Raw genomic sequence first — 27,478 nt, 5'->3', positions numbered from 1 at the left:
TTAAGCCTGTATATGTCCAGGCCCGTCTGAAGTTTGCTAGAGTGCATTTGGATGATCCAGAAGAGGATTGGGAGAATGTTATATGGTCAGATGAAACCAAAATATAACTTTTTGGTAAAAACTCAACTCGTCCTGTTTGGAGGACAAAGAATGCTGAGTTGCATCCAAAGAACACCATACCTACTGTGAAGCATGGGGGTGGAAACATCATGCTTTGGGGCTGTTTTTCTGCAAAGGGACCAGGACGACTGATCCGTGTAAAGGAAAGAATGAATGGGGCCATGTATCGTGAGATTTTGAGTGAAAACCTCCTTCCATCAGCAAGGGCATTGAAGATGAAACGTGGCTGGGTCTTTCAGCATGACAATGATCCCAAACACACCGCCCGGGCAACGAAGGAGTGGCTTCGTAAGAAGCATTTCAAGGTCCTGGAGTGGCCTAGCCAGTCTCCAGATCTCAACCCCATAGAAAATCTTTGGAGGGAGTTGAAAGTCCGTGTTGCCCAGCGACAGCCCCAATACATCACTGCTCTAGAGGATATCTGCATGGAGGAATGGGTCAAAATACCAGCAACAGTGTGTGAAAACCTTGTGAAGACTTACAGAAAACGTTTAACCTGTGTCATTGCCAACAAAGGGTATATAACAAAGTATTGAAAAACTTTTGTTATTGACCAAATACTTATTTTCCACTATAATTTGCAAATAAATTCATTAAAAATCCTACAATGTGATTTTCTGGATTTTTGTTCCTCATTTTGTCTGTCATAGTTGACGTGTACCTATGATGAAAATTACAGGACTCTCTCATCTTTTTAAGTGGGAGAATTTGCACAATTGGTGGCTGACTAAATACTTTTTTTCCCCCACTGTACGTATGTTAAATATACTTATTTAGGAAAAGTCAAGGAGTGGGGGGGGTGACTTAAAAAATGTCAGAGATATTTCAATTTTAAATACATTTAGAGTCAAAATGACTCACTCTGTCTTTCTAGTGTTAAAGAAAACAACCCATCTAAGTTACCCAATGCCTGCAACCCAGCAGTTGGGTCAACCAAACAACCCAGATTAGAATCAGGTTAGAATCAGATTAGAATAGGACCGTGGCCTGATGACTCAAGCCCTAAGGGCCCTGGAGTTGTTTGTTGTCTGGGAGCATGTGTGTGACTTTGTGTGTGTGTGTGTGTGTGTTTGCTTGTGTGTGTGTGTGTGTGTGTGTGTGTGTGTGTGTGTGTGTGTGTGTGTGTGTGTGTGTTTGTATGTGTGTGTGTGTGTGTGTGTCACTGTGGGGTTGTCACACAAACCCAAACCAGACAGCCTCAACCCTATGGGGCCTGTCTACCTCGGGGGGCTGAAAAGCAGCTACTACCCACATCCCTTCCCCCCTGATAATCACATTACTGTGGCCCTTACAGAAAAAACACACAAATTCACATTAAATGTCACGTGAAATGATGTGAAAACGTGTTTTTGGAACACTTCACATGTGATCACATGTATTCACGTGTACTTTCATGCTTTCACATATTGATTTACATGTTGACACATGTTATCAAATTAACTTCACATGTGAAAATTGTGTTTTGTCCATAAGGGGGGCCCTGCTGTGATCTGCGGCCGATAAGCTCAGTCCCCTCACGTAAGCAAGGAATGAACAGTCCGTCTGACTTCACCATGGAGCCTAACAGGCCCTGTGTGTGTCTGTGTGTGTGTGTGTGTGTGTGTGTGTGTGTGTGTGTCTGTGTGTGTGTGTAGTGATCCATCAATCTGCTTTGGACAAGGACACCTCAAAGCCGCTGCAGGCTAAACATTAGTGCTGGCTAGCCGGAGACACTGCGAATAATACGGATTGGAGACAAGCGTTTCCCGCTTTACGTGTGATCGGGAGAGCATGTGTGCTCCTGTGTGTGCCTTTGGGGACCCGGTCTGTCTTTGGGGACCCGGTCTGTCTTTGGGGATGTGGTGTGTGTCTTTGGGGATGTGGTGTGTCTTTGGGGATGTGGTGTGTGTCTTTGGGGGTCCAGTGTGTGTCTTTGGGGATGTGGTGTGTGTCTTTGGGGATGTGGTGTGTCTTTGGGGATGTGGTGTGTGTCTTTGGGGGTCCAGTGTGTGTCTTTGGGGGTCCAGTGTGTGTCTTTGGGGGTCCAGTGTGTGTCTTTGGGGATGTGGTGTGTGTCTTTGGGGATGTGGTGTGTGTCTTTGGGGATGTGGTGTGTGTCTTTGGGGATGTGGCGTGTGTCTTTGGGGATTTGGTGTGTCTTTGGGGATCTGGTGTGTCTTTGGGGATCTGGTGTGTCTTTGGGGATATGGCGTGTGTCTTTGGGGATGTGGCGTGTGTCTTTGGGGATTTGGTGTGTCTTTGGGGATCTGGTGTGTCTTTGGGGATCTGGTGTGTCTTTGGGGATGTGGTGTGTCTTTGGGGGTGCGGTGTGTGTCTTTGGGGATGTGGTGTGTGCCTTTGGGGATGAGGTGTGTGTCTTTGGGGATGTGGTGTGTGTCTTTGGGGATGTGGTGTGTGTCTTTGAGAATGTGGTGTGTGCCTTTGAGAATGTGGTGTGTGCCTTTGGGGATGTGATGTGTGCCTTTGGGGATGTGGTGTGTGCCTTTGGGGATGGTGTGTGTCTTTGGGGATGTGGCGTGTGTCTTTGGGGATGTGGCGTGTGTCTTTGGGGATTTGGTGTGTCTTTGGGGATCTGGTGTGTCTTTGGGGATCTGGTGTGTCTTTGGGGATGTGGTGTGTCTTTGAGAATGTGGTGTGTCTTTGGGGATGAGGTGTGTGTCTTTGGGGATGTGGTGTGTGTCTTTGGGGATGTGGTGTGTGTCTTTGGGGATGTGGTGTGTGTCTTTGGGGATGAGGTGTGTGTCTTTGGGGATGTGGTGTGTGTCTTTGGGGATGTGGTGTGTGTCTTTGGGGATGAGGTGTGTGTCTTTGGGGATGTGGTGTGTGCCTTTGGGGATGTGGTGTGTGTCTTTGGGGATGTGGTGTGTGCCTTTGGGGATGTGGTGTGTGCCTTTGTGGATGTGGTGTGTGTCTTTGAGAATGTGGTGTGTCTTTGGGGATGTGGTGTGTGCCTTTGGGGATGTGGTGTGTGTCTTTGGGGATGTGGTGTGTCTTTGGGGATCTGGTGTGTCTTTGGGGATCTGGTGTGTCTTTGGGGATCTGGTGTGTCTTTGGGGATGTGCTTGAGAAAGGGGCTGATTGAACACTGAATACATGGGATAAAAATTAACACATCTGGCGGTTTTCCTTTCCTGTCCTTCTGTCTCTCTGAGGTCTGCTTGACCGGTGGTTTGGTCAGTGTTTCTCAAACAGTTTTAAAACACAAGACTGAAAACCAAGAGACATCACTGTCCCGAGGGACCCTGCGGCTCTTGAGGTGGGGATAAAGGTGATTGTCATGAGCCCTCTCACTCCACCGGGTTACCACCTTAATTTGTTTCCACTATCTTCCACTCTGCTCACCTCCCTCTCTCTACTCAGCCTAACTAGCTCCACCTGTCCCTGCTCTGCTCGGCTCTAATTACTCTGCCAGCTGCGCTGCATTACCCACTAACCTCTCCCAGTATTTAAGGCCCTGTCTTTCAGCTCTCCGGTGTCAGATCGTCTGCAAAGCTCACACCCGGAACCTGTTTGCTCGCGCTTCTGGCTCACCCTGGTTTTGTGACCCCGGACCTGCCTGTTTTTTTGGATACTCTTCTGCCTCAGGAGATCCAGACCTGCTTCTGCCATTACGACTCCTGACTACTCTTCAATCCCGGTAACTCTGACCAGCCTTCTGCCTTGCTACTACGTATTTTGGATTTCCCTTGAACTGTACTGCTGCCTGGTTTCATTCCGCCCTGTTGTGTCTGTGTCTCCCCCCAGGACTTCTGGACCACCCACCACCGGCTTCATAGGGACGCATCGCTGCCACTGGGGGGGCACAGACCCAGCGCATTGGACGGGATCCCTGTTACCCCTGGAGCCTTCATTCACTCCCTACTTCCCTTTTCCCTTAAGTTTAATAAACTTTCTGGTGTGACGCAATTGTGGTCCTCTGGTCGTCTGTCTGAATCGTGACAGTACGATCTGACCATTATGGACTCAGCGCACACTTTCCCGACATGGAAACCGATGAGCATGAGCAGCAGTTCCAGCAGCAGCAACAACAACTCGCCATGATCATTCAACTCCTCACCAACCTTACCCCAGCCAGTCTGCCCACCAGCCCAGCCCCCGAGTTACCTGCCCCGGTCATTGCAGCCGCTGCTCCGAACCCAAGATTGGAAACCCCGAGCGGTTCAACGGCGATTCAACCCAGGTCCGGCCATTCCTGACTAGCTGCCGACTTCAGTTCTCCTTGCAGCCAAGGACCTTCGCCACGGAGGGGGCTAAAGTTGGGTATGCCATCACTCACCTGACGGGCCGAGCTCGACTCTGGGGAACAGCAGAGTTCGAACGTCAAACCCCCGCATGTGCAACCTTCGACCTGTTTGCTGAGGAGATGCTGAAGGTGTTTGACCTGGATTCACCCACCGCAGAGGCGTCTCGTGAACTGTTCAGTATTCGACAAGGCAGACGTACAGTCGCAGACCATTCCATCGACTTCCGAACCCTGGCTAGACGAAGTTCTTGGAACACACCATCGTTGGTGGACGCGTTCTTCCATAGTTTGGCTGACTATATCAAGGACGAGTTGGTCTCCCATGAACTGCCTTCCACTCTTGATGAAGCCATCGCACTGACTGTCAGGATCGACAGAAGGATACAGACCCGTCGTCGTGAGAGGGGGCGCCAAGGTCCACCTACTACCGGCATTCGGAGAGATCCGACTGGGCTCCTGTCATCTACTGCCACTCACCCAGGTCAGCTTGATCAGTCTGAGCCTATGGAGATTGGGCGAGCCTCCCTCACTCCTGCAGAGCGCCAGCGCCGCTTCACCTCAAACCTCTGCCTCTATTGTGGAGGTGATGGACATCGTGTGGTAACCTGCCCTTTAAAGGGCCGAAGCTCACCGGGCGTAGGGGGAGTCCGGTTGAGTTCAATGACCATCCAGTCCTCCGACCGCAAACCCCTGCTGCAAGTTCACCTCCGCCTCTCTGACTCAACTCACACCCTGGCTGCTCTGGTGGATTCTGGCGCCGAAGCCAACATAATGGACATCAAGCTGGCACGCCAACTGGGACTGGAGAACCTCCGTTTGACACCTCCTATTCCTGCCCGGGCACTGGACGGACACTTACTCGGATCGGTCACTCATGTCACGGCCCCGGTCTCGATGGGTCTGTCCGGAAACCATCAAGAAACTATCCAGTTTCACCTGCTCCCCTCTCCAGGCCAACCCCTCATCCTGGGTTACCCATGGCTCCGCCCGGCACAACCCTCAGCTCGACTGGGTGACCGGGGGTGATCAGGGAGTGGGGAGAGGACTGCCACCGAACCTGCCTGCTTGCTGCCGCACTACCCCCTCGGCCAGTACCTACTAACTCCGCTCCTGACCTCTCCAATGTCCCAGAATGCTACCATGGTCTCAGAGAGGTGTTTAACAAAGCAAGAGCCACATCTCTGCCCCCTCACCGACCGTACGACTGTGCCATCGACCTCCTCCCTGGAACAGCTCCTCCAAGGGGTCGTCTTTATTCGTTGTCTGCTCCTGAAAGAAGGTCCATGGAGGACTACATCAATGGCTCTCTGTCCGCAGGATTAATCCGTTCATCTTCATCTCCTGCTGGTGCTGGCTTCTTCTTTGTGGGGAAGAAGGACGGATCTCTTCGCCCCTGCATCGACTACAGGGGACTCAACGACATCACAGTGAAGAACCGTTACCCTCTGCCTCTGCTCACCTCTGCTTTTGAGTTGCTCCAGGGAGCCACTGTTTTTACCAAGTTGGATCTCAGAAACGCTTACCACCTAGTGCGGATCCGGGAGGGAGATGAATGGAAAACCGCATTCAATACACCAACAGGCCACTACGAGTATCTGGTTATGCCTTTTGGCCTCACCAATGCTCCTGCTGTGTTCCAGGCTCTAGTGAATGATGTACTGCGGGACATGTTAAACAAGTTTGTCTTCGTTTACCTGGATGACATCTTAATTTACTCCAGAAACCTGTCTGAACACACCCGCCATGTCCAGCAAGTCCTTCATCGTCTTCTGGAGAATTCCCTCTACGCCAAGGCAGAGAAATGTGAGTTTCACGTCAAGACAGTGGCCTTCCTGGGGTACATAGTGGCAGAAGGAAGTATCCAAATGGATCCTGCCAAAGTATCAGCAGTCACTTCATGGCCAGTTCCGGAGAACAGAAAGAAGCTGCAACAGTTTCTGGGGTTTGCTAACTTCTATAGGAAGTTTATCCGGAACTACAGTACCGTTGCTGCCCCTCTCACTGCTCTAACCAGCACCAAGCAACCCTTCACCTGGACCCCAGCAGCCGACAAAGCCTTCAGTACCCTCAAGGTGAGGTTCACCTCCGCTCCCATCCTCCCGATGCCTGATGTGGACCGGCAATTCATTGTGGAGGTGGACGCCTCGGATGTGGGAGTTGGTGCTGTGATTTCTCAGTGGGCTGCGGAGGATAGGAAGCTCCATCCCTGTGCCTTTTTCTCACGTCGGTTGTCCCCCTCTGAGTGCAATTACGACATAGGGAACCGTGAGCTGCTGGCTGTGAAGCTTGCCTTGGAGGAGTGGCGTCACTGGCTGGAGGGGTCCACCATTCCATTTCTCGTTTGGACCGATCATAAGAACTTGGAGTACATCCGCACGGCCAAACGGTTGAACTCCAGGCAGTCCCGCTGGGCCCTGTTCTTCACCAGGTTTAATTTCACTCTGTCATACCGGCCTGGATCACGCAACACCAAGCCAGACGCCCTCTCCCGTCAATTCCAGAAGGATGACACCCCTCCAAGGACCCTGTGTCGATTCTGCCAAGTCCCTGCATCGTTGCAGCTCTGACCTGGGCTGTTGAGGAACAGGTGCTGGAGGCTCTCCGTAACCAGCCAGGTCCCAGCACTTGCCCAGCTGACCGCCTTTTTGTCCCCGAAGACCTGAGGTCCCAGGTCATTCAGTGGGGACATGACTCCCGCCTAGCTTGTCACCCTGGCTCCACCCGCACTTACAACCTGCTCGCCCAGAGGTTCTGGTGGCCCTCTCTGAGGAAGGATGTACGGGAATTCGTCCAAGCCTGCCCCATCTGCAACCAACACAAGTCGTCCTGCCAGCCCCCAGCCGGATTGCTGCAGCCCCTGCCTGTGCCCAGACGTCCCTGGTCTCACATCGCCCTTGACTTTGTCACGGGGCTGCCCCCTTTCAAGTGGCATGACCGTCATTCTCACCATCGTTGACCGTTTCAGCAAGATGGCACACTTCATTCCCCTCCCCAAGCTCCCAACCGCCAAGGAGACCGCCCAGGTGGTCCTGGAACACGTCTTCCGGATCCACGGACTGCCAAGGGATGTTGTTTCTGACCGTGGTCCACAATTCTCCTCCGCTTTTTGGAAGGAGTTCTGTCACCTGTTGGGAGCCACAGTCAGTCTGACTTCCGGATTCCATCCCCAATCCAATGGGCAGTCAGAGCGGGCTAATCAGGAGCTCGAGAAGGCACTGCGATGCATGACTTCACGCAACCCCCACTCCTGGTCGCAGCAATTGACATGGGTGGAGTACGCACACAATTCTCTGACCTGCTCTGCCATCGGTATGTCCCCTTTCCAATGTGTTTATGGATACCAGCCTCCTCTATTTGCCAGCCAGGAGGAGGAGGTTACTTGCCCATCTGCACTTGCTTTTGGCCCGTCGATGTCGCCGCACCTGGTCACAAGCCCGAGCCACACTCCTCAGGTCCGTTGCCAGCTACACTACCGGGGCCAACCGTCGGAGAATTCCTGCTCCCACCTACCATGTTGGTCAAAGGGTGTGGTTGTCATCGAAGAACCTGCCACTCAGGGTGGAGTCGCAGAAGCTGGCACCTCGGTTCATTGGCCCATTCCCTATCATAAGAGTGATTAGCCCAACTGCTGTCCGGCTCCAACTGCCTAATTCCCTGAGGGTGCACCCCACTTTCCATGTGTCTAAGATTAAGCCCATCCATGAGAGTCCGCTGGTCCCTGCTGCGCCTGGTCCTCCTCCTCCACGGCTCGTCGATGGTGGTCTGGTTTACACCGTCCGCCGCCTGCTTCGGTCCAGACGGAGGGGTAGGGGTCTCCAGTACCTCATTGACTGGGAGGGCTATGGACCTGAGGAAAGGACCTGGGTGCCAGCTAGTCGGATTGTGGATAGGACTCTCATCACCGCTTTCCACCAACGGCATCCGGATCAACCTGCAATCCGTAGGGGGCCGCCCCAGAGGGGTCCCTAACCGTCCGGCCCGCTCGGCTTCCTGTCCTGTGCCTGATCCTGTCTCGGGACCTGTCCCATCTCCCGACCACGGCCCTCCGGCTTCCTCCGAGGATGAGGACGTTCACTCGGACCGTTCGGAGGAGTTCTAGCCCTCCTCCGGCTCCCCTCCTCCCGCCCGGCGTGGTGTTGCTCTTGGGACTTCTGGGGCCGTCCCTTGGGGGGTTCTGTCATGAGCCCTCTCACTCCACCGGGTTACCACCTTAATTTGTTTCCACTATCTTCCACTCTGCTCACCTCCCTCTCTCTACTCAGCCTAACTAGCTCCACCTGTCCCTGCTCTGCTCGGCTCTAATTACTCTGCCAGCTGCGCTGCATTACCCACTAACCTCTCCCAGTATTTAAGGCCCTGTCTTTCAGCTCTCCGGTGTCAGATCGTCTGCAAAGCTCACACCCGGAACCTGTTTGCTCGCGCTTCTGGCTCACCCTGGTTTTGTGACCCCGGACCTGCCTGTTTTTTGGATACTCTTCTGCCTCAGGAGATCCAGACCTGCTTCTGCCATTACGACTCCTGACTACTCTTCAATCCCGGTAACTCTGACCAGCCTTCTGCCTTGCTACTACGTATTTTGGATTTCCCTTGAACTGTACTGCTGCCTGGTTTCATTCCGCCCTGTTGTGTCTGTGTCTCCCCCCAGGACTTCTGGACCACCCACCACCGGCTTCATAGGACGCATCGCTGCCACTGGGGGGGGCACAGACCCAGCGCATTGGACGGGATCCCTGTTACCCCTGGAGCCTTCATTCACTCCCTACTTCCCTTTTCCCTTAAGTTTAATAAACTTTCTGGTGTGACGCAATTGTGGTCCTCTGGTCGTCTGTCTGAATCGTGACAGTGATATGAGATTGGTTGGTTACTTGGCCAAAGGTACAGTAATTGGTTCATTGTTTATCAAGGTTCAAGGTTCAGTTTGTTGGTCACATGTATTTTAAATTCTTACTTACAACTGACCACGCCATAAAAGACAGAACATAAGTGATTAGTTATTGGTAACCTGGCCATAGGTGATTGGTTATTGGTAATCTGGCCATAGATGATTAGCAATTGGTAACCTAACCATAGGTGATTGGCTATTGTTTTATCTGGCCATAAGTGATTGGTTACCTGCGATGACAGCCTTGTCTCCCATTACGCGTTCCACGAAGCCGGCATCAAGGTTCTGGAAGGCCTCATTGGTGGGAGCGAACAGGGTGAAGTGACCTGGCTGGCCCAGCTTGTCCATCACTCCTGAGGCCAAAGCTACAGCCTGGAGAGAGGATAGCAGGGTTAGTACTATAGATTAATACATACTACTACCTTCTACTACCGTAACTACTACTACCACTACTACCGTAACTACTACTACCACTACTACCGTAACTACTACTACCACTACCACTACTACTACTACTACTACAACAGCCTGGAGAGAGAGGAAAGTACTAGAAGTACATGAACGAACAGATTACACCTGAGGCATTATAGTACAGCACGTATTGTGTCAGGTACTTATGCTGAATGATTCACCGTTACGGGGATATAATGGTGATAGTCAGTTTACAGTCAGGTACGTACGCTGAAGGAGGAGAGGTCATCATCAACTTCCATGGCATCCTGGATGGTGTTGCCCACGGCAGTGATGACACGGTCGATGACATGAACCACTCCATTGGTAGCCACCTGGTTACCATGGATAATCCTGGCACAGTTCACCGTGACGATCTACAAAGGGAGAGCGATTGGTTAATTTATCGATTGGTTTAAGTGAATAGAATCCTTTTTTTGTCCACTTAAAAATGCACTCCAGGATCTTAAGCACACCAAGTTTGTATGATATGTTGCGAATTGGGTTCATAACATATCATACGAATTGCAAAAATATATACAGTACCAGTCAAAATTTGGACACACCTACTCATTCAAGGGTTTTTCTTTATTTTTACTATTTTCTACATTGTAGAATAATAGTGAAGACATTAAAACTATGAAATAACACATATGGAATCATGTAGTAACCAAAAAAGTGTTAAACAAATCAAAATATATATTATATTTGAGATTCTTCAAAGTAGCCACCCTTTACCTTGATGACAGCTTTCCAAACTTTTGACTGGTACTGTATATATATACAGTGGGGAGAACAAGTATTTGATACACTGCTGATTTTGCAGGTTTTCCTACTTACAAAGAATGTAGAGGTCTGTATGGAATCTAAAACAAAAATCCAGAAAATCACATTGTATGATTTTTAAGTAATTAATTTGCATTTTATTGCATGACATAAGTATTTGATACATCAGAAAAGCAGAACTTAGTATTTGGTACAGAAACCTTTGTTTGCAATTACAGAGATCATACGTTTCCTGTAGGTCTTGACCAGGTTTGCACACACTAAAGCAGGGATTTTGGCCCACTCCTCCATACAGACCTTCTCCAGATCCTTCAGGTTTCGGGGCTGTCGCTGGGCAATACGGACTTTCAGCTCCCTCCAAAGATTTTCTATTGGGTTCAGGTCTGGAGACTGGCTAGGCCACTCCAGGACCTTGAGATGCTTCTTACGGAGCCACTCCTTAGTTGCCCTGGCTGTGTGTTTCGGGTCGTTGTCATGCTGGAAGACCCAGCCACGACCCATCTTCAATGCTCTTACTGAGGGAAGGAGGTTGTTGGCCAAGATCTCGCGATACATGGCCCCATCCATCCTCCCCCTCATTACGGTGCAGTCGTCCTGTCCCCTTTGCAGAAAAGCATCCCCAAAGAATGATGTTTCCACCTCCATGCTTCACGGTTGGGATGGTGTTCTTGGGGTTGTACTCATCCTTCTTCTTCCTCCAAACACGGCGAGTGGAGTTTAGACCAAAAAGCTCTATTTTTGTCTCATCAGACCACATGACCTTCTCCCATTCCTCCTCTGGATCATCCAGATGGTCATTGGCAAACTTCAGACGGGCCTGGACATGCGCTGGCTTGAGCAGGGGGACCTTGCGTGTGCTGCAGGATTTAAATCCATGACGGCGTAGTTTGTTACTAATGGTTTTCTTTGAGACTGTGGTCCCAGCTCTCTTCAGGTCATTGACCAGGTCCTGCCATGTAGTTCTGGGCTGATCCCTCACCTTCCTCATGATCATTGATGCCCCACGAGGTGAGATCTTGCATGGAGCCCCAGACCGAGGGTGATTGACCGTCATCTTGAACTTCTTCCATTTTCTAATAATTGCGCCAACAGTTGTTGCCTTCTCACCAAGCTGCTTGCATATTGTCCTGTAGCCCATCCCAGCCTTGTGCAGGTCTACAATTCTACAATGTCCTTACACAGCTCTCTGGTCTTGGCCATTGTGGAGAGGTTGGAATCTGTTTGATTGAGTGTGTGGACAGGTGTCTTTTATACAGGTAACGAGTTCAAACAGGTGCAGTTAATACAGGTAATGAGTGGAGAACAGCAGGGCTTCTTAAAGAAAAACTAACAGGTCTGTGAGAGAATTCTTACTGGTTGGTAGGTGATCAAATACTTATGTCAATGCAAATTAATCACTTAAAAATCATACAATGTGATTTTCTGGATTTTTGTTTTAGATTCCGTCTCTCACAGTTGAAGTGTACCTATGATAAAAAATTACAGACCTCTACATGCTTTGTAAGTAGGAAAACCTCCAAAATCGGCAGTGTATCGAATACTTGGTTTTTAGAAGAGGTACATTGAACATCTACATACTGTAGATTAAGCCAGATGGAGTTTCTACCATATTGTTTACACTATTCAATCTTGTATGGTCTGATATATTTATTTTGACTGAGAACACATTCTCATTTACTGATGGGGTCTATGAGAGAAGTCTAAGGGCTGGCATTTAATTATGGACCAGACAGGCACATAACCCGTTAGAAGTCTAGGGGCTAGGGTTTAATTTTGGACCAGACAGGCACATATCCCATTAGAAGTCTAGGGGCTAGGGTTTAATTATGGACCAGACAGGCACATATCCCATTAGAAGTCTAGGGGCTAGGGTTTAATTATGGACCAGACAGGCACATATCCCATTAGAAGTCTAGGGGCTAGGGTTTAATTATGGACCAGACAGGCACATATCCCATTAGAAGTCTAGGGGCTAGGGTTTAATTATGGACCAGACAGGCACGTATCCCGTTGATTCCAAGGTTGATGTACATGGAGGTGATAGACATTTTGGGGTCTAGGGTCTAGGGCAGCACTGCCCAACCCTGTTCCTGGAGATGAGTTCTAGTTGGGCTAAGGGTAGGGACTAGCTAGGGGTTGGGGCTAGGGGACTAGGGGTAGGGGCTAGCTAGGGGTTGGGGCTAGGGGGCTAGGGGTAGGGGCTAGCTAGGGGTTGGGCTAGGGGGCTAGGGGTAGGGGCTAGCTAGGGGTTGGGGCTAGGGGGCTAGGGGTAGGGGCTAGCTAGGGGGTTGGGGCTAGGGGGCTAGGAGTAGGGGCTAGCTAGGGGTTGGGGCTAGGGGGCTAGGGGTAGGGGCTAGCTAGGGGTTGGGGCTAGGGGGCTAGGGGTAGGGGCTAGCTAGGGGTTGGAGCTAGGGGACTAGTTGTCTAAAGGTAGGGTCTAGGAGTAGGTTCTAGCTAGGGGTTGGGGCTAGGGGGCTAGTTGTCTAAAGGTAGGGTCTAGGAGTAGGTTCTAGCTAGGGGTTGGGGCTAGGGGACTAGGGTTCCAGGGGTAGGGGCTAGCGGTTAAGTCTAGGGGCTAGGGGTTAAGTCTAGGGGCTAGGGGTTAAGTCCAGGGGCTAGCGGTTAAGTCTAGGGGCTAGGGGTTAAGTCTAGGGGCTAGCGGTTAAGTCTAGGGGCTAGCGGTTAAGTCTAGGGGCTAGCGGTTAAGTCTAGGGGCTAGTGGTTAAGTCTAGGGGCTAGGGGTTAAGTCTAGGGGCTAGGGGTTAAGTCTAGGGGCTAGCGGTTAAGTCTAGGGGCTAGCGGTTAAGTCTAGGGGCTAGCGGTTACGTCTAGGGGCTAGGGGTTAAGTCTAGGGGCTAGCGGTTGAATACATACCCCGTTGGAGTAGTGGTTGATGTAGAGTCCTAGGTTGTTGTACATGGAGGTGATGGACATGTCGTTCTTCAGGTCTTTTGTTAGCATGCGATGGTTGACCATGTGATAGTGCAGGGCGTTGTACAGCTCGATGTTCACGTTGCTCACCAAGGCACCACGCACCTCCTGGGGATGGATAGGAAGAAGGAAGAGTTAGAGAGAGGAAGCAGAGATCTATCTGTCTGAACAGAACAGAACTGAGCTGACTGACTGATTGATTGATTGACTGATAGACTAACGCTTTTTTCACACTGCAGGCCTTAAAGGGCAGGAAGCATCCGTTTTTACTCACTAAAGTAACAACAAAGTGTTGTCATAGACTTAGTAACTTAGTTGTAGTCACCATCTTGGTTACCTAGAACTACATATTTATTAACTTATTTCCAGATATATTTTAAACTACCACCAATGCACTATTTCTCAATGTCATATGGAGAATCATTTCCATCTGCCTGGAGCCTTCCTCTGATCCCTGTCTTATTGTTGACTCTTCCCCCTCGTTTCCTGTGACCAATGCTGCCTCTGGATTATTGACTCTGGAATCTATGAATGTGGTTTGAAATGTGGTTCGAAATGTCCGATTCCATGTGTTCAGACTGTTTCGAATCGGATATGGGAAAAAATTGGATTTGAGCACCATTGTGAACAAGGCTTAACTGACTGACTGATTAACTAACTGACTGACTGACTGATTAACTAACTGACTGACTGACTGATTGATTGATTGATTAACTAACTGACTGACTGACTGACTGATTAACTAACTGACTGACTGACTGATTGATTAACTAACTGACTGACTGATTGATTATCTGACTGACTGACTGATTAACTAACTGACTGACTGACTGACTGACTGATTAACTAACTAACTGACTGATTAACTAACTGACTGACTATTTAACTAACTGACTGACTGACTGACTGACTGACTGACTGACTGACTAACTAACTAACTAACTAACTGACTGACTGATTAACTAACTGATTGACTGACTGACTATTTAACTAACTGACTGATTGACAGAATGACTAACTATAGTTATGTCTACTTACAGGGTCCAGCAAGTCCCAGGCTTTGTTGCTAGGGGCAAACATAGTGAACGATCCCTTCCCTTCGATCTCCTCCCTCAGCTTAGAGAGGTCAGAGTACTCCTGGGTTGTCCTAGCCTTCACCTGGCCCAATGTGCCATACACATGGTCTATAGGAGCCACTGTAGGAGAGACAGAGACAGAGCGAGAGACAGAGACAGAGAGACAGAGAGACAGAGAGAGAGAGAGAGAGAGAGAGAGAGCAGAGAGAGAGAGAGAGAGAGAGAGAGAGAGAGAGAGAGAGAGAGAGAGAGAGAGACAGAGACAGAGAGAGAGAGAGAGAGAGAGAGAGAGAGAGAGAGAGAGAGAGAGAGAGAGAGAGAGAGAGAGAGAGAGAGAGAGAGAGAGAGAGAGAGACAGTGAGAGAGAGAGAGAGAGAGAGAGGCTTATAGGCTGACAGTTAGTCCTGGGTTGTCCTAGCCTTCACCAGGCCCAATGTGCCATACACATTGGTCCTGTGTTGCTCAGTTGGTAGAGCTTGGTGCTTACAAAGCCAGGGTGGTGGGTTCGATTCCCACGGTGGACCAGTACAGAAATGTCTGAAAATGTATGCACTCATTACTGTAAGTTCCTCTGGATAAGAATGTCTGCTAAATGACTAAAATGTAATGTAAAAAGCTATGGGAGCCACTGTAGGAAGAGAGGGAGGGAGGAGATAACAGTCAGACCACCATGGCAGTAGGTTAATTCTTAGCATGGATCAAAATGTTCTAAATTAGAGGGAGGAGCTATAAGGGGAGAGGGAGGGGCTATATGGGGAGAGGGAGGAGCTATATGGGGGAGAGGGAGGAGCTAGATGGGGAGGGGGGGCTATAGGGGAGAGGGAGGGGCTATATGGGGAGAGGGAGGAGCTATATGGGAGAGGGAGGGGCTATATGGGGAGGGGGAGGGGCTATAGGGGGAGAGGGAGGAGCTATATGGGGAGAGGGAGGAGCTATAGGGTGGTTACAGCGTGAAATCCTATGAAGCCTCATCTCGGAGGTTGTATGACTGGTGATGTGGACTACCCTAGTATACACAGACCTGCAGGACATCCTTGCATGCCTTCCAGCTTCATGTAGCCTGGACAGCACTCATAGACAACCACCCTGGAGAAAAGACAAGACATAACAATCAGAGAAAGAACCACCCTGCTAGGACAAGACAGGACACAACAATTAGAGAACCACCCTGTTAGGACAAGACAGGACACAACAGTAAGAGAAAGAACCACCCTGTTAGGTCAAGACAGGACACAACAATCAGAGAACCACCCTGTTAGGACAAGACAGGACACAACAATTAGAGAACCACCCTGTTAGGACAAGACAGGACACAACAGTAAGAGAACCACCCTGTTAGGACAAGACAGGACACAACAATTAGAGAACCAGCCTGTTAGGACAAGACAGGACACAACAGTAAGAGAACCACCCTGTTAGGACAAGACAGGACACAGCAATTAGAGAACCACCCTGTTAGGACAAGACAGGACACAACAGTAAGAGAAAGAACCACCCTGTTAGGACAAGACAGGACACAACAATCAGAGAACCACCCTGTTAGGACAAGACAGGACACAACAGTAAGAGAACCACCCTGTTAGGACAAGACAGGACACAACAGTAAGAGAACCACCCTGTTAGGACAAGACAGGACACAACAGTAAGAGAACCACCCTGTTAGGACAAGACAGGACACAACAGTAAGAGAACCACCCTGTTAGGACAAGACAGGACACAACAGTAAGAGAACCACCCTGTTAGGACAAGACAGGACACAACAGTAAGAGAACCACCCTGTTAGGACAAGACAGGACACAACAGTAAGAGAACCACCCTGTTAGGACAAGACAGGACACAACAGTAAGAGAACCACCCTGTTAGGACAAGACAGGACACAACAGTAAGAGAACCACCCTGTTAGGACAAGACAGGACACAACAGTAAGAGAACCACCCTGTTAGGACAAGACAGGACACAACAGTAAGAGAACCACCCCGTTAGGACAACTGAGGATGGATCAACAACATTGTAGTTACTCCACAATGCTAACCTAATTGACATTGAGTGAAAAGAAGGAAGCCTGTACAGAATAAAAATATTCCAAAACATGCATCCTGTTTACAATGAGGCGCTAAAGTAAAACTGCAAAAAATGTGACAAATAAATTAACTTTATGTCCTGAATACAAAGTTTTATTTTTGTGGCAAATCCAACACAACACATCACTGAGTACCACTCTTCCTATTTTGAAGCATGGTGGTTGCTGCATGATGTTATGGGTATGCTTGTCATCGTTACTTACGATAAAAATAAACTGAATATAGCTGAGCACAGCCAAAATCCTAGCGGAAAACTTGGTTCAGTCTGCTTTCCAACAAACACTGTGAGACAAATTCACCTTTCAGCAGGACAATAACCTAAAACGCAAGGCCAAATATACACTGGCATTGCTTGCCAAGATAACACTGAATGTTCTTGAGTGGCCTAGTTACATTTTTGTCTTAAATCATCTTGATAATCTATGGCAAGACTTATAAATGGCTGTCTAATCAACAACCAACTTGACAGAGCTTGAAGAATCGTGAAAAAAATAATGTGCAAATATTGTACAATCTAGTTGTGCAAAGTTCTTAGAGACTTACCCAGAAAGACTCACAGCTGTATTTGCTGACTCAGGGGGTTGAATACTTATCTAATCAAGATATATTAGTGTTTTATTTTTCATATTTGTTTTGACAAATGTTAGAATTGTTTTTCCACTTTGACGTTAGTATTTTGTGTAGATCGTTGACAAAAAAATTATAATAAAATCCATTTTAATCCCACTTTGTAACACAACACAATTTGGAAAAAGTCAAGGGGTGTGAATACTTTCTGAGGGCACTACAGTTCATGGCAGCCAAGATAGCCCAGCTCTCTTCCGATATGGCTTTGGCCATGCTTCAAAACGGCAGTACGACACCTCTCTTCCGATATGGCTTTGGCCATGCTTCAACACGGCAGTCCGGCACCTCTCTTCCGATATGGCTTTGGCCATGCTTCAACACGGCAGTCCGGCACCTCTCTTCCGATATGGCTTTGGCCATGCTTCAACACGGCAGTCCGGCACCTCTCTTCCTGGCTTTTGCTTTGGTAGCTAACTCAACCTTCACCCTTTTACTTATCCGATGGGCCCCGTCAATCTGTAAATCTCCCCTCTCTCTTTCCTTTTGATCTGTAGGCCTAACGTTCACAAGCTAGTTGGCTAGCAACCTTGCAAGCTGATTTGTATGAGTAAATTCATGAAGTATTTGCTTGGAAGTTGCCTAAAAAAAAGGTAATTGAAACCAGTAGTCATGAGTGCATATGATTTGGTTTAATTTGAAGTTATACATTTGAAAATATTTCAGTTGGAGTTTACATTGTAGGGAATAGGCTGGCTGGGTCCTCTTTATGACATATCACCCATCAAAAAAAGAATTCCTTTATTGGTTGTCACGCCTACTCCTGCTCCCTCCCTCCGGTGCTCGACTTCGCAGGTCTACTAACAACCGGTCCTGGCAACCCACATTACGCACACCTGGCAAGCATCATTGCGCACACCTGGCAACCCACATTACGCACACTTGGCAACCCACATTACACACACCTGGCAACCCACATTACACACACCTGGCAACCCACATTACGCACACCTGCTCCCCATCGTTACGCACACCTGGACTTCATCATCACCCTGATTACTCTCCCTTCATATAGCCCTCAGTAGCCTCAGTCAGTAGGTAGTATTGTTTTCTTTCATGTTCAGTCGCTTCTCATGTTTGTTCATCTCTATCGGTTCATTATTAAACTCACCTTCCGCACCTGCTTCCTGACTTATTAAACTCACCTTCCGCACCTGCTTCCTGACTTATTAAACTCACCTTCCGCACCTGCTTCCTGACTTATTAAACTCACCTTCCGCACCTGCTTCCTGACTTACTAAACTCACCTTCCGCACCTGCTTCCTGACTTATAAACTCACCTTCCGCATCTGCTTCCTGACTTTTATGTAATAACTCCAAAAATAGTGAGGTGTAACTTTGGACTTTTGATGTGTATACTAATGCAAATCCATATGTTACATGTGTTTGAGTTGTGCTAAACTACCCTTTAAGAACTCCCAATAGAACAATTGAACCATTGAATAGAGAATTGACTATTATTACAGAATAACAAGGACACACTGTCATCTACCCAGTGGATGTAAAATGAATAACCCATTGAATGGAAAATTACTAACAAGGACACAGTGTAATCTAGTTTATGGATATAAAAAAATGTAGCCAATAAAAGGAGCATAATGAGTAATTTAGTGGGAAAAGGATACATACACATACTGAATAATCAGGTGCTCCTCCCTCATCTTCCTCCCTCATCCTCCTCCCTCATCTTCCTCCCTCATCTCTCCTCCCTCATCTTCCAACCTCATCTTCCTCCCTCATCTTCCTCCCTCATCTTCCTCCCTCATCTTCCAACTTCATCTTCCTCCCTCATCTTCCTCCCTCATCTTCCTCCCTCATCTTCCAACCTCATCTTCCTCCCTCATCTTCCTCCCTCATCTTCCTCCCCCATCTTCCTCCCTCATCTTCCTCACCCACCTTCCTCCCTCATCTTCCTCCCTCATCTTCCTCCCTCATCTTCCAACCTCATCTTCCTCCCTCATCTTCCTCCCTCATCTTCCTCCCTCAACTTCCTCCCTTATCTTCCTCCCTCATCTTCCTCCCTCATCTTAATCCCTCATCTTCCAACCTCATCTTCCTCCCACATCTTCCTCCCTCATCTTCCAACCTCATCTTCCTCCCTCATCTTCCTCCCTCATCTTCCTCCCTCATCTTCCTCCCTCATCTTCCAACCTCATCTTCCTCCCTCATCTTCCTCCCTCATCTTCCTCCCTCATCTTCCTCCCTCATCTTCCAACCTCATCTTCCAACCTCATCTTCCAACCTCATCTTCCTCCCTCATCTTCCTCCCTCATCTTCCTCCCACATCTTCCTCCCTCATCTTCCAACCTCATCTTCCTCCCTCATCTTCCTCCCTCATCTTCCTCCCTCATCTTCCTCCCTCATCTTCCAACCTCATCTTCCTCCCTCATCTTCCTCCCTCATCTTCCTCCCTCATCTTCCTCCCTCATCTTCTTCCCTCAACATCCAACCTCACCTTCCTCCCTCATCTTCCTCCCTCATCTTCCAACCTCATCTTCCAACCTCATCTTCCTCCCTCATCTTCCTCCCTCATCTTCCTCCCTCACCTTCCTCCCTCATCTTCCTCCCTCAACTTCCTCCCTCACCTTCCAACCTCATTTTCCAACCTCATCTTCCTCCCTCAACTTCCTCCCTCATCTTCCAACCTCATCTTCCTCCCTCATCTTCCTCCCTCATCTTCCTCCCTCATCTTCCTCCCTCATCTTCCAACCTCATCTTCCTCCCTCATCTTCCTCCCTCATCTTCCTCCCTCATCTTCCTCCCTCACCTTCCTCCCTCATCTTCTTCCCTCAACATCCAACCTCACCTTCCTCCCTCATCTTCCTCCCTCATCTTCCTCCCTCATCTTCCTCCCTCATCTTCCTCCCACATCTTCCTCCCTCATCTTCCAACCTCATCTTCCTCCCTCATCTTCCTCCCTCATCTTCCAACCTCATCTTCCAACCTCATCTTCCTTCCTCATCTTCCTCCCTCATCTTCCTCCCTCATCTTCCTCCCTCATCTTCCTCCCTCATCTTCCTCCCTCATCTTCCAACCTCACCTTCCTCCCTCATCTTCCTCCCTCATCTTCCTCCCTCATCTTCCTCCCTCATCTTCCTCCCTCACCTTCCTCCCTCATCTTCCTCCCTCATCTTCCTCCCTCATCTTCCTTCCTCATCTTCCAACCTCATCTTCCAACCTCATCTTCCTCCCTCATTTTCCTCCCTCATCTTCCAACCTCATCTTCCAACCTCATCTTCCTCCCTCATCTTCCTCCCTCATCTTCCTCCCTCATCTTCCTCCCTCATCTTCCTCCCTCATCTTCCTCCCTCATCTTCCTCCCTCATCTTCCAACCTCACCTTCCTCCCTCATCTTCCTCCCTCATCTTCCTCCCTCATCTTCCTCCCTCATCTTCCTCCCTCACCTTCCTCCCTCATCTTCCTCCCTCATCTTCCAACCTAACCTTCCTCCCTCATCTTCCTCCCTCATCTTCAAACCTCATCTTCCAACCTCATCTTCCTCCCTCATCTTCCTCCCTCATCTTCCTCCCTCATCTTCCTCCCTCACCTTCCTCCCTCATCTTCTTCCCTCAACATCCAACCTCACCTTCCTCCCTCATCTTCCTCCCTCATCTTCCTCCCTCATCTTCCTCCCACATCTTCCTCCCTCATCTTCCAACCTCATCTTCCTCCCTCATCTTCCTCCCTCATCTTCCTCCCTCATCTTCCTCCCTTATCTTCCTTCCTCATCTTCCAGACTTTTCTCTGTGCTGCTGTGCTGTTTGTTGCTACTTGGTTATCTGCCAAAATGTATAATAATGTATTTACCAATGTCTTAGTTTTTTCCTCGCTTGACTTTTTTCATTCAACTTTTCCCCCCCAGATGCTTTATCTGGACATGGTTCTACAGGAGGCTTTATCTGGACATGGTTCTACAGGAGGCTTTATCTGGACATGGTTCTACAGGAGGCTTTATCTGGACATGGTTCTACAGGAGGCTTTATCTGGACATGGTTCTACAGGACCCTTAGCTGGACATGGTTCTACAGGACCCTTTGCTGGACATGGTTCTACAGGACCCTTTATCTGGACATGGTTCTACAGGATGCTTTATCTGGACATGGTTCTACAGGACGCTTTATCTGGACATGGTTCTACAGGACCTCCACCAGCCGAAGCTAAGTAGTAACATTAACACTATGCAATCTAATTGCAGTCGCTGTCCTCATAATATACAGGAGAACTATCGCCTTATGGTGAGGATAGCCGTGTTGCAAGCCCAGCTTCAGATGCAATCGTTAGGCAAGGGCAATGTAAGTGTAGGAAAGGATGAAACAGCGTCTGTGCCACCAGTAAGTACAGATGGTAGTATACAGTTGAAGTCGGAAGTTTACATACACCTTAGCCAAATACATTTAAACTCAGTTTTTCACAATTCCTAACATTTAATCCTTGTGAAAATTCCCTGTTTTAGGCCAGTTAGGATCACCATTTTATTTTAAGAATGTGAAATGTCAGAATAATAGTAGAGAGAATGATTTATTTAAGCTTTCATTTCTTTCATCACATTACCAGTGAGTCAGAAGTTTACATACACTAAATTAGTATTTGGTAGCATTGCCTTTGAATTGTTTAACTTGAGTCAAACATTTCGGGTAGCCTTCCACAAGCTTCCACAATAAGTTGGGTGAATTTTGGCCCATTCCTCCTGACAGAGCTGGTGTAACTGAGTCAGATTTGTAGGCCTCCTTGCTCGCACACGCTTCTTCAGTTCTGCCCACAAATGTTCTATAGGATTGAGGTCAGGGCTTTGTGATGGCCACTCCAATACCTTGACTTTGTTGTCCTTAAGCCAGTTTGCCACAGCTTTGGAAGTATGCTTGGGGTCATTGTCCATTTGGATGACCCATTTGCGACCAAGCTTTTAACTTCCTGACTGATGTCTTGAGATGTTGCTTCAATATATCCACATCATTTTCCTTCCTCATGATGCCATCTATTTTGTGAAGTGCACCAGTCCCTCCTGCAGCAAAGCACCCCACAGCATGATGCTGCCACCCCCGTGCTTCACGGCTGGGATGGTGTTCTTCAGCTTGCAAGGCACCCCCTTTTTCCTCCAAACATAACGATGGTCATTATGGCCAAACAATTCTATTTTTGTTTCATCAGACCAGAGGACATTTCTCAAAAAAGTAAGATCTTGTCCCCATGTGCAGTTGCAAACCGTAGTCTGGCTTTTTTATGGCGGTTTTGGAGCAGTGGCTTCTTCCCTGTTGAGCGGCCTTTCAGGTTATGTCGATATAGGACTCATTTTATTGTGGATATAGATACTTTTGTACCTGTTTCCTCCAGCATCTTCACAAGGTCCTTTGCTGTTGTTCTGGGATTGATTTGCACTATTCGCACCAAAGTACGTTCCTCTCTAGGAGACAGAACGCGTCTCCTTCCTGAGCGGTATGACGGCTGCGTGGTCCCATGGTGTTTATACTTGCATACTATTGTTTGTACAGATGAACGTGGTACCTTCAGGCATTTAGAAATTGCTCCCAAGGATGAACCAGACTTGTGGAGGTCTACAATTATTTTCTGAGGTTTTGGCTGATTTCTTTTGATATTCCCATGGTGTCAAGCAAAGAGGCATTGAGTTTGAAGGTAGGCCTTGAAATACATCCACAGGTACACCTCCAATTGACTCAAATGATGTCAATTAGCCTATCAGAAGCTTCTAAAGTCATGACATAATTTTCTGGAATTTCCCAAGCTGTTTAAAGGCACAGTGAACTTAGTGTATGTAAATGTCTGTCCCACTGGAATTGTGATACAGTGAATTATAAGTGAAATAATCTGTCTGTAAACAATTGTTGGAAAAATTACTTGTGTCATGCACAAAGTAGATGTCCTAACCGACTTGCCAAAACTATAGTTTGTTAACAAGAAATGTGTGGAGTGGTTGAAAAACAAGGTTTAATGACTCCAACCTAAGTGTATGTAAACTTCCGACTTCAACTGTAAATCCCCCCGCACAGTCCCCACAGCATGACAATTTTCTCAAGACTTCTGGAAAGAAATACTGTCGCATGCTCAAACAGTGTTGCTCATTCAATCAACAGAAACTTTCAACCGGTTCTTCCCATTAAGCAACGAGTCGGAGTCAGAGGCCGAGCCTTCTCAGGTCTCTCCTCAACCCGTTACGGTGTCTGAGCTTCCAAAGCCTCCCACCATTAGCTCTGACAAATTGAAAACCCTAGTCATTGGCGACTCCATTACCTGCAATATTAGACTTAAAAAGAATCATCCAGCGATCACACACTGTTTACCAGGAGGCAGGGCTACCGACGTAAAGGCTAATCTGAAGATGATGCTGGCTGAGGCAAAAACTGGTGAGTGTAGAGAGTATAGGGATATTGTTATCCACGTCGGCACCAACGATGTTAGGATGAAACAGTCAGAGGTCACCAAGAGCAACATAGCTTCAGCGTGTAAATTAGCTAGAAAGATGTGTCGGCATCTAGTAATTGTCTCTGGCCCGCTCCCAGTTAGGGGGAGTGATGAGCTCTACAGCAGAGTCTCACAACTCAATAGCTGGTTGAAAACTGTTTTCTGCCCCTCCCAAAAGATAGAATTTGTAGGTAATTGGCCCTCTTTCTGGGACTCACCCACAAACAGGACCAAGCCTGGCCTGCTGAGGAGTGATGGACTCTATCCTTGCTGGAAGGGTGCTACAGGACCAAGCCTGGCCTGCTGAGGAGTGATGGACTCCATCCTAGCTGGAGGGGTGTTACAGGACCAAGCCTGGCCTGCTGAGGAGTGACAGACTCCATCCTAGCTGGAGGGGTGCTCTCATCTTATCTACCAACATAGACAGGGCTCTAACTCCTCTAGCTCCACAATGAGATATGTTACAGGAGTGGGTCGCAGTTCCGGAGCGACCCACTAGGTGTCATCCTTCCGACAACCATAGGCACCTCCTCACTCACAGTCGGGACTAATTATCTGCCTATTGGTGTCACCTGTGTCTATCTGATTCACTTGTGTATTTATGCCCTCACTTCCCTGTGTTCTCTTGCTCAGTTTTCTCTGCTAGTTCCTTGATGTCAAGCAGTACGTATCAGTGTCGCAAAGCTAACAAAAAAAAAGCAGCATTCAACAAGAGAGGATGGCCTTCACTTCAGCATTGATGAATTCATGAACTTCTTCGATGAAAAGATCATTTTCATTAGAAAGCAAATTACGGACTCCTTTTTGAATCTGCGCATTTCTCCAAAGCTCAATTGTCCTGAGTCTGCGCAGAACTTCTAGGACCTAGGTTCAGTGGAGACACTCAAGTTTTTTAAATCCTGTATCTGGACGGCCTCGTCGAACTCTCGGTGCGGGTAGAGAATCGGCGTCGTGAGAGGGCGCATGAGAGAGGGATGACGCAAGGCGCGCCTCCGCGTCCCCTTATCAACCCGGAGGCTTTTCCGCTGATTCAGGGAGGAGACACCTCAGGAGGAGGCTATGCAGCTGGGGGCGGCGTGCGGCGTCCAGGATGGAGAGGCAGAGGCGTCTGTGCCAGGGACGTTGCCTGTACTGCGGCCAGGCAGGTCACCACTGCGACTCATGCCCGGAGAAGCCGGGAAAGAGGAGGGCTCGCTAGTATCAGAAGGAACCGAAACCCCAACTACAGAGACTCCCGGATTTTTTTCCCCATCAGGGTTCAGTGGGCCTGCGCTGCGCGTCGGGCGCATGCACTGTTGGATTCTGGGGGCCGCAGGAAACCTAATGGTGGAGCGTTCCGTTACTCTCCCTCTCTGAGCCAGTTCCGGTCATGGGCCTGGACAGCCGGCCGCTGGGATCAGGCTTCAAAACCCGGCACACTGTCCCCATGCGTGTCCAGTTGGCGGGGGGGCTATGGGAGGATATCCAGTTTTTCATTGTGGACTCTCCGGAGTGTCTCCTCATCCTTGGGCACCCCTGGCTGGTCCCCTGGCTTGTCCCGGCCGGAGACGCTGGCCATGAGGGAGAATATCCTCGGCTACAGCATATTCGTGTATTTGGATGACATCTTAATATTTTCGAAGGACATGAGTGAACACCGGCAGGTCCTCCAACGCCTTCTCCATCACCAGCTCTACGTCAAGGCGGCAAAGTGTGTGTTCCACACAGAGACAGTCTCCTTCCTGGGGTTCATCATCACCAAGGGGGACCTACGGATGGGACCCAGCCTTCATCCCTCAAGCAACTACAACGGTTTTTAGGGTTCGCTAATCTTTATAGGCGATTTATTTTCAATTTTAGCTCCCTAGCCGCTCCCCTGTCAGCGCTCACCCAGACGAGCGTACGCTCCTTCGCCTGGACCCCAGAAGTGGGGAACGCTTTTGATAAGCTTAAGCGTCGCTTTACATCGACCCCGGTCCTTGGGCATCCTGATCCGTCCCTGCCGTTCATTGTGGAGGTGGATGCTTCAAACGTTGCAGTGGGAGAAATCCTGTCCCAGCAGTTCCTCACGGACGGTAAGACTTACCTCTGCACGTTTTTCTCCCATCGGCTGTCCCCGGCGGAGTGGAATTACGACGTGGGGAACCATGAGCTGCTAGCAGTCAAGCTCGCCCTGGGGGAGTGGAGGCATTGGCTAGAGGGGGCCGCCCATCCATTCGTCGTATGGACTGACCACAAGAACTTAGCCTACATTCAGGGGGCCAAGAGGCTCAACTTGCGCCAGGCCAGGTGGTCGTTGTTCTTCACCAGGTTCCGGTTCACCATCTCATACCGTCCGGGGTCTAAGAATACCAAGCCTGACGCGCTCTCCCGGCAGTTCGGACCTGGTGGAGAGGGACGACCCCATTGTCCCCAACGGCCTAATTGCTGCACCAGTTTCATGGGGAATCGATAGGCTGGTCAGAGCAGTGCTATGGCGGGAGCCCGATCCGGGCGGAGGCCCATCGGGGAGGATGTACGTACCCAAGACTGCCCGACCTCACCAGCCATAGGCGCCAGGACATTGGATTTCCTGCGTAGGAGTTTCTGGTGGCCATCTGCTGAGGGGGATACGCGCGCCTTCGTGGCTGCTTGCCCGGTGTGCGCGCACACAAAGAGCTCACGTCAGCCCGCAGCAGGGCTGCTCTGACCCCTGCCTATCCCCAAGCGCCCCTTGTCCCACATCTCGCTGGATTTCATTTCCGCCCTACCCCCCTCTGATTGATACACAGTCATCCTGGTTGTTGTGGACTGGTTCTCGAAAGCTGACCACTTCATTCCCCTTCCCAAACTCCCGTAGGCCCGGGAGACAGCTAAGTTGGTGGTGCAGCACGTTTTCCGGTCCATGGCCTTCCCCAAGATGTGGTGTCGGATCAGGGCCCTCAGTTTGCCTCCAGATTCTGGAAGGCGTTCGCCACCTGCCTCGGCGCCTCCGTCAGCTTGTCTTCCAGCTACCATCTCCAGTCGAACGGGCAGACGGAGCGCGTCAACCAGGATCTGGAGGGGTGCCAGCAACACAGCTATGTGGAGTCAGCAACTGGCATGGGTGGAGTACGCCCACAATACCCTTCTCTGCTCTTCCACTGGCCTGTCCCCCTTCCAGTGCCAATACGTGTACCAACCACCCCTATTCCCGCTGAGCAAGAGGAGGAGGTGGCGGTCCTGTCGGTCCAGGCCCAAATCAGTCGCTGTCGCTGCACCTGGAGGCAGGTACGGGCGGCAATTAAGCGGGCATCGTCAGGTCTCAACATCAGGCCAACCACAGGCATCGCCCGGCCCCTGTCTTTTGCCCGGGACAGAGGGTGTGGCTCTCTTCCCCTCCGCGTGGAGTCCAGGAAGCTGTCCCCCCGGTTCATCGGGCCATTCAGAGTGGTCCGGCGGGTCAACCCAGTGGCCTACCGCCTGCAACTTCCCCCCACCATGCGGGTGCATCCCACATTCCATGTGTCCCTACTCAAGCCCGTCGCCACCTGTCCCCTGGCTCCCCCTCCTCGCTGCGCCTCATCGGAGGGCAGCCGGCTTTTACTGGATCCTGGAGTGCCGGCGGGTGGGGAGGGGTCTCCAATTTCTGGTGGACTGGAAGGGTTATGGGTGAACAGGACATTTTGGACCCAATCGCCTCCGCTCGGGGGCTCTGAGGTGAACGGCTGTGTCTATCTGTTCACCTGTGTATTTATGCCCTCACTTCCCTGTGTTCCCTTGCTCAGTTTTCTCTGCTAGTTTCTCTATGTCCAGCAGTACTACTCAGTGTCTGATCGGAGACCTATGTACAGGTACTTGAGAAGTGTTCTCCCTGTTTCGTTATTTGTTGGGTCTGTTTGTGTTTATGAACAGAATCCCAGGAGCAGAT

General features: G+C 49.5%; 1 protein-coding gene across 2 annotated transcripts in view; it reads right to left on the bottom strand.

Moving 5' to 3' along the window:
* The window catches only part of LOC121555406 (periostin), a 103,885-nt gene that overhangs the window by 51,677 nt on the left and 24,730 nt on the right, over positions 1-27,478 (bottom strand). For both annotated transcript variants that reach the window (XM_041869235.2, XM_041869236.2), the window contains exons 3-7: positions 15,510-15,574; positions 14,451-14,608; positions 13,356-13,520; positions 9,926-10,072; positions 9,476-9,617 (exon numbers count right to left, since the gene is read on the bottom strand). In XM_041869235.2, the coding sequence (XP_041725169.2) occupies positions 9,476-9,617; positions 9,926-10,072; positions 13,356-13,520; positions 14,451-14,608; positions 15,510-15,574 (677 nt within the window). The remainder of the gene's footprint in view (positions 1-9,475; positions 9,618-9,925; positions 10,073-13,355; positions 13,521-14,450; positions 14,609-15,509; positions 15,575-27,478) is intronic.

This window comes from Coregonus clupeaformis, unplaced genomic scaffold (assembly GCF_020615455.1).
Source record: "Coregonus clupeaformis isolate EN_2021a unplaced genomic scaffold, ASM2061545v1 scaf0076, whole genome shotgun sequence".
In the NCBI taxonomy this organism is placed as follows: Eukaryota; Metazoa; Chordata; class Actinopteri; order Salmoniformes; family Salmonidae; genus Coregonus; species Coregonus clupeaformis.
The sequence above is the reverse complement of the archived record's forward strand: the minus strand, read 5'-3'. Positions and strand labels throughout refer to the sequence as shown.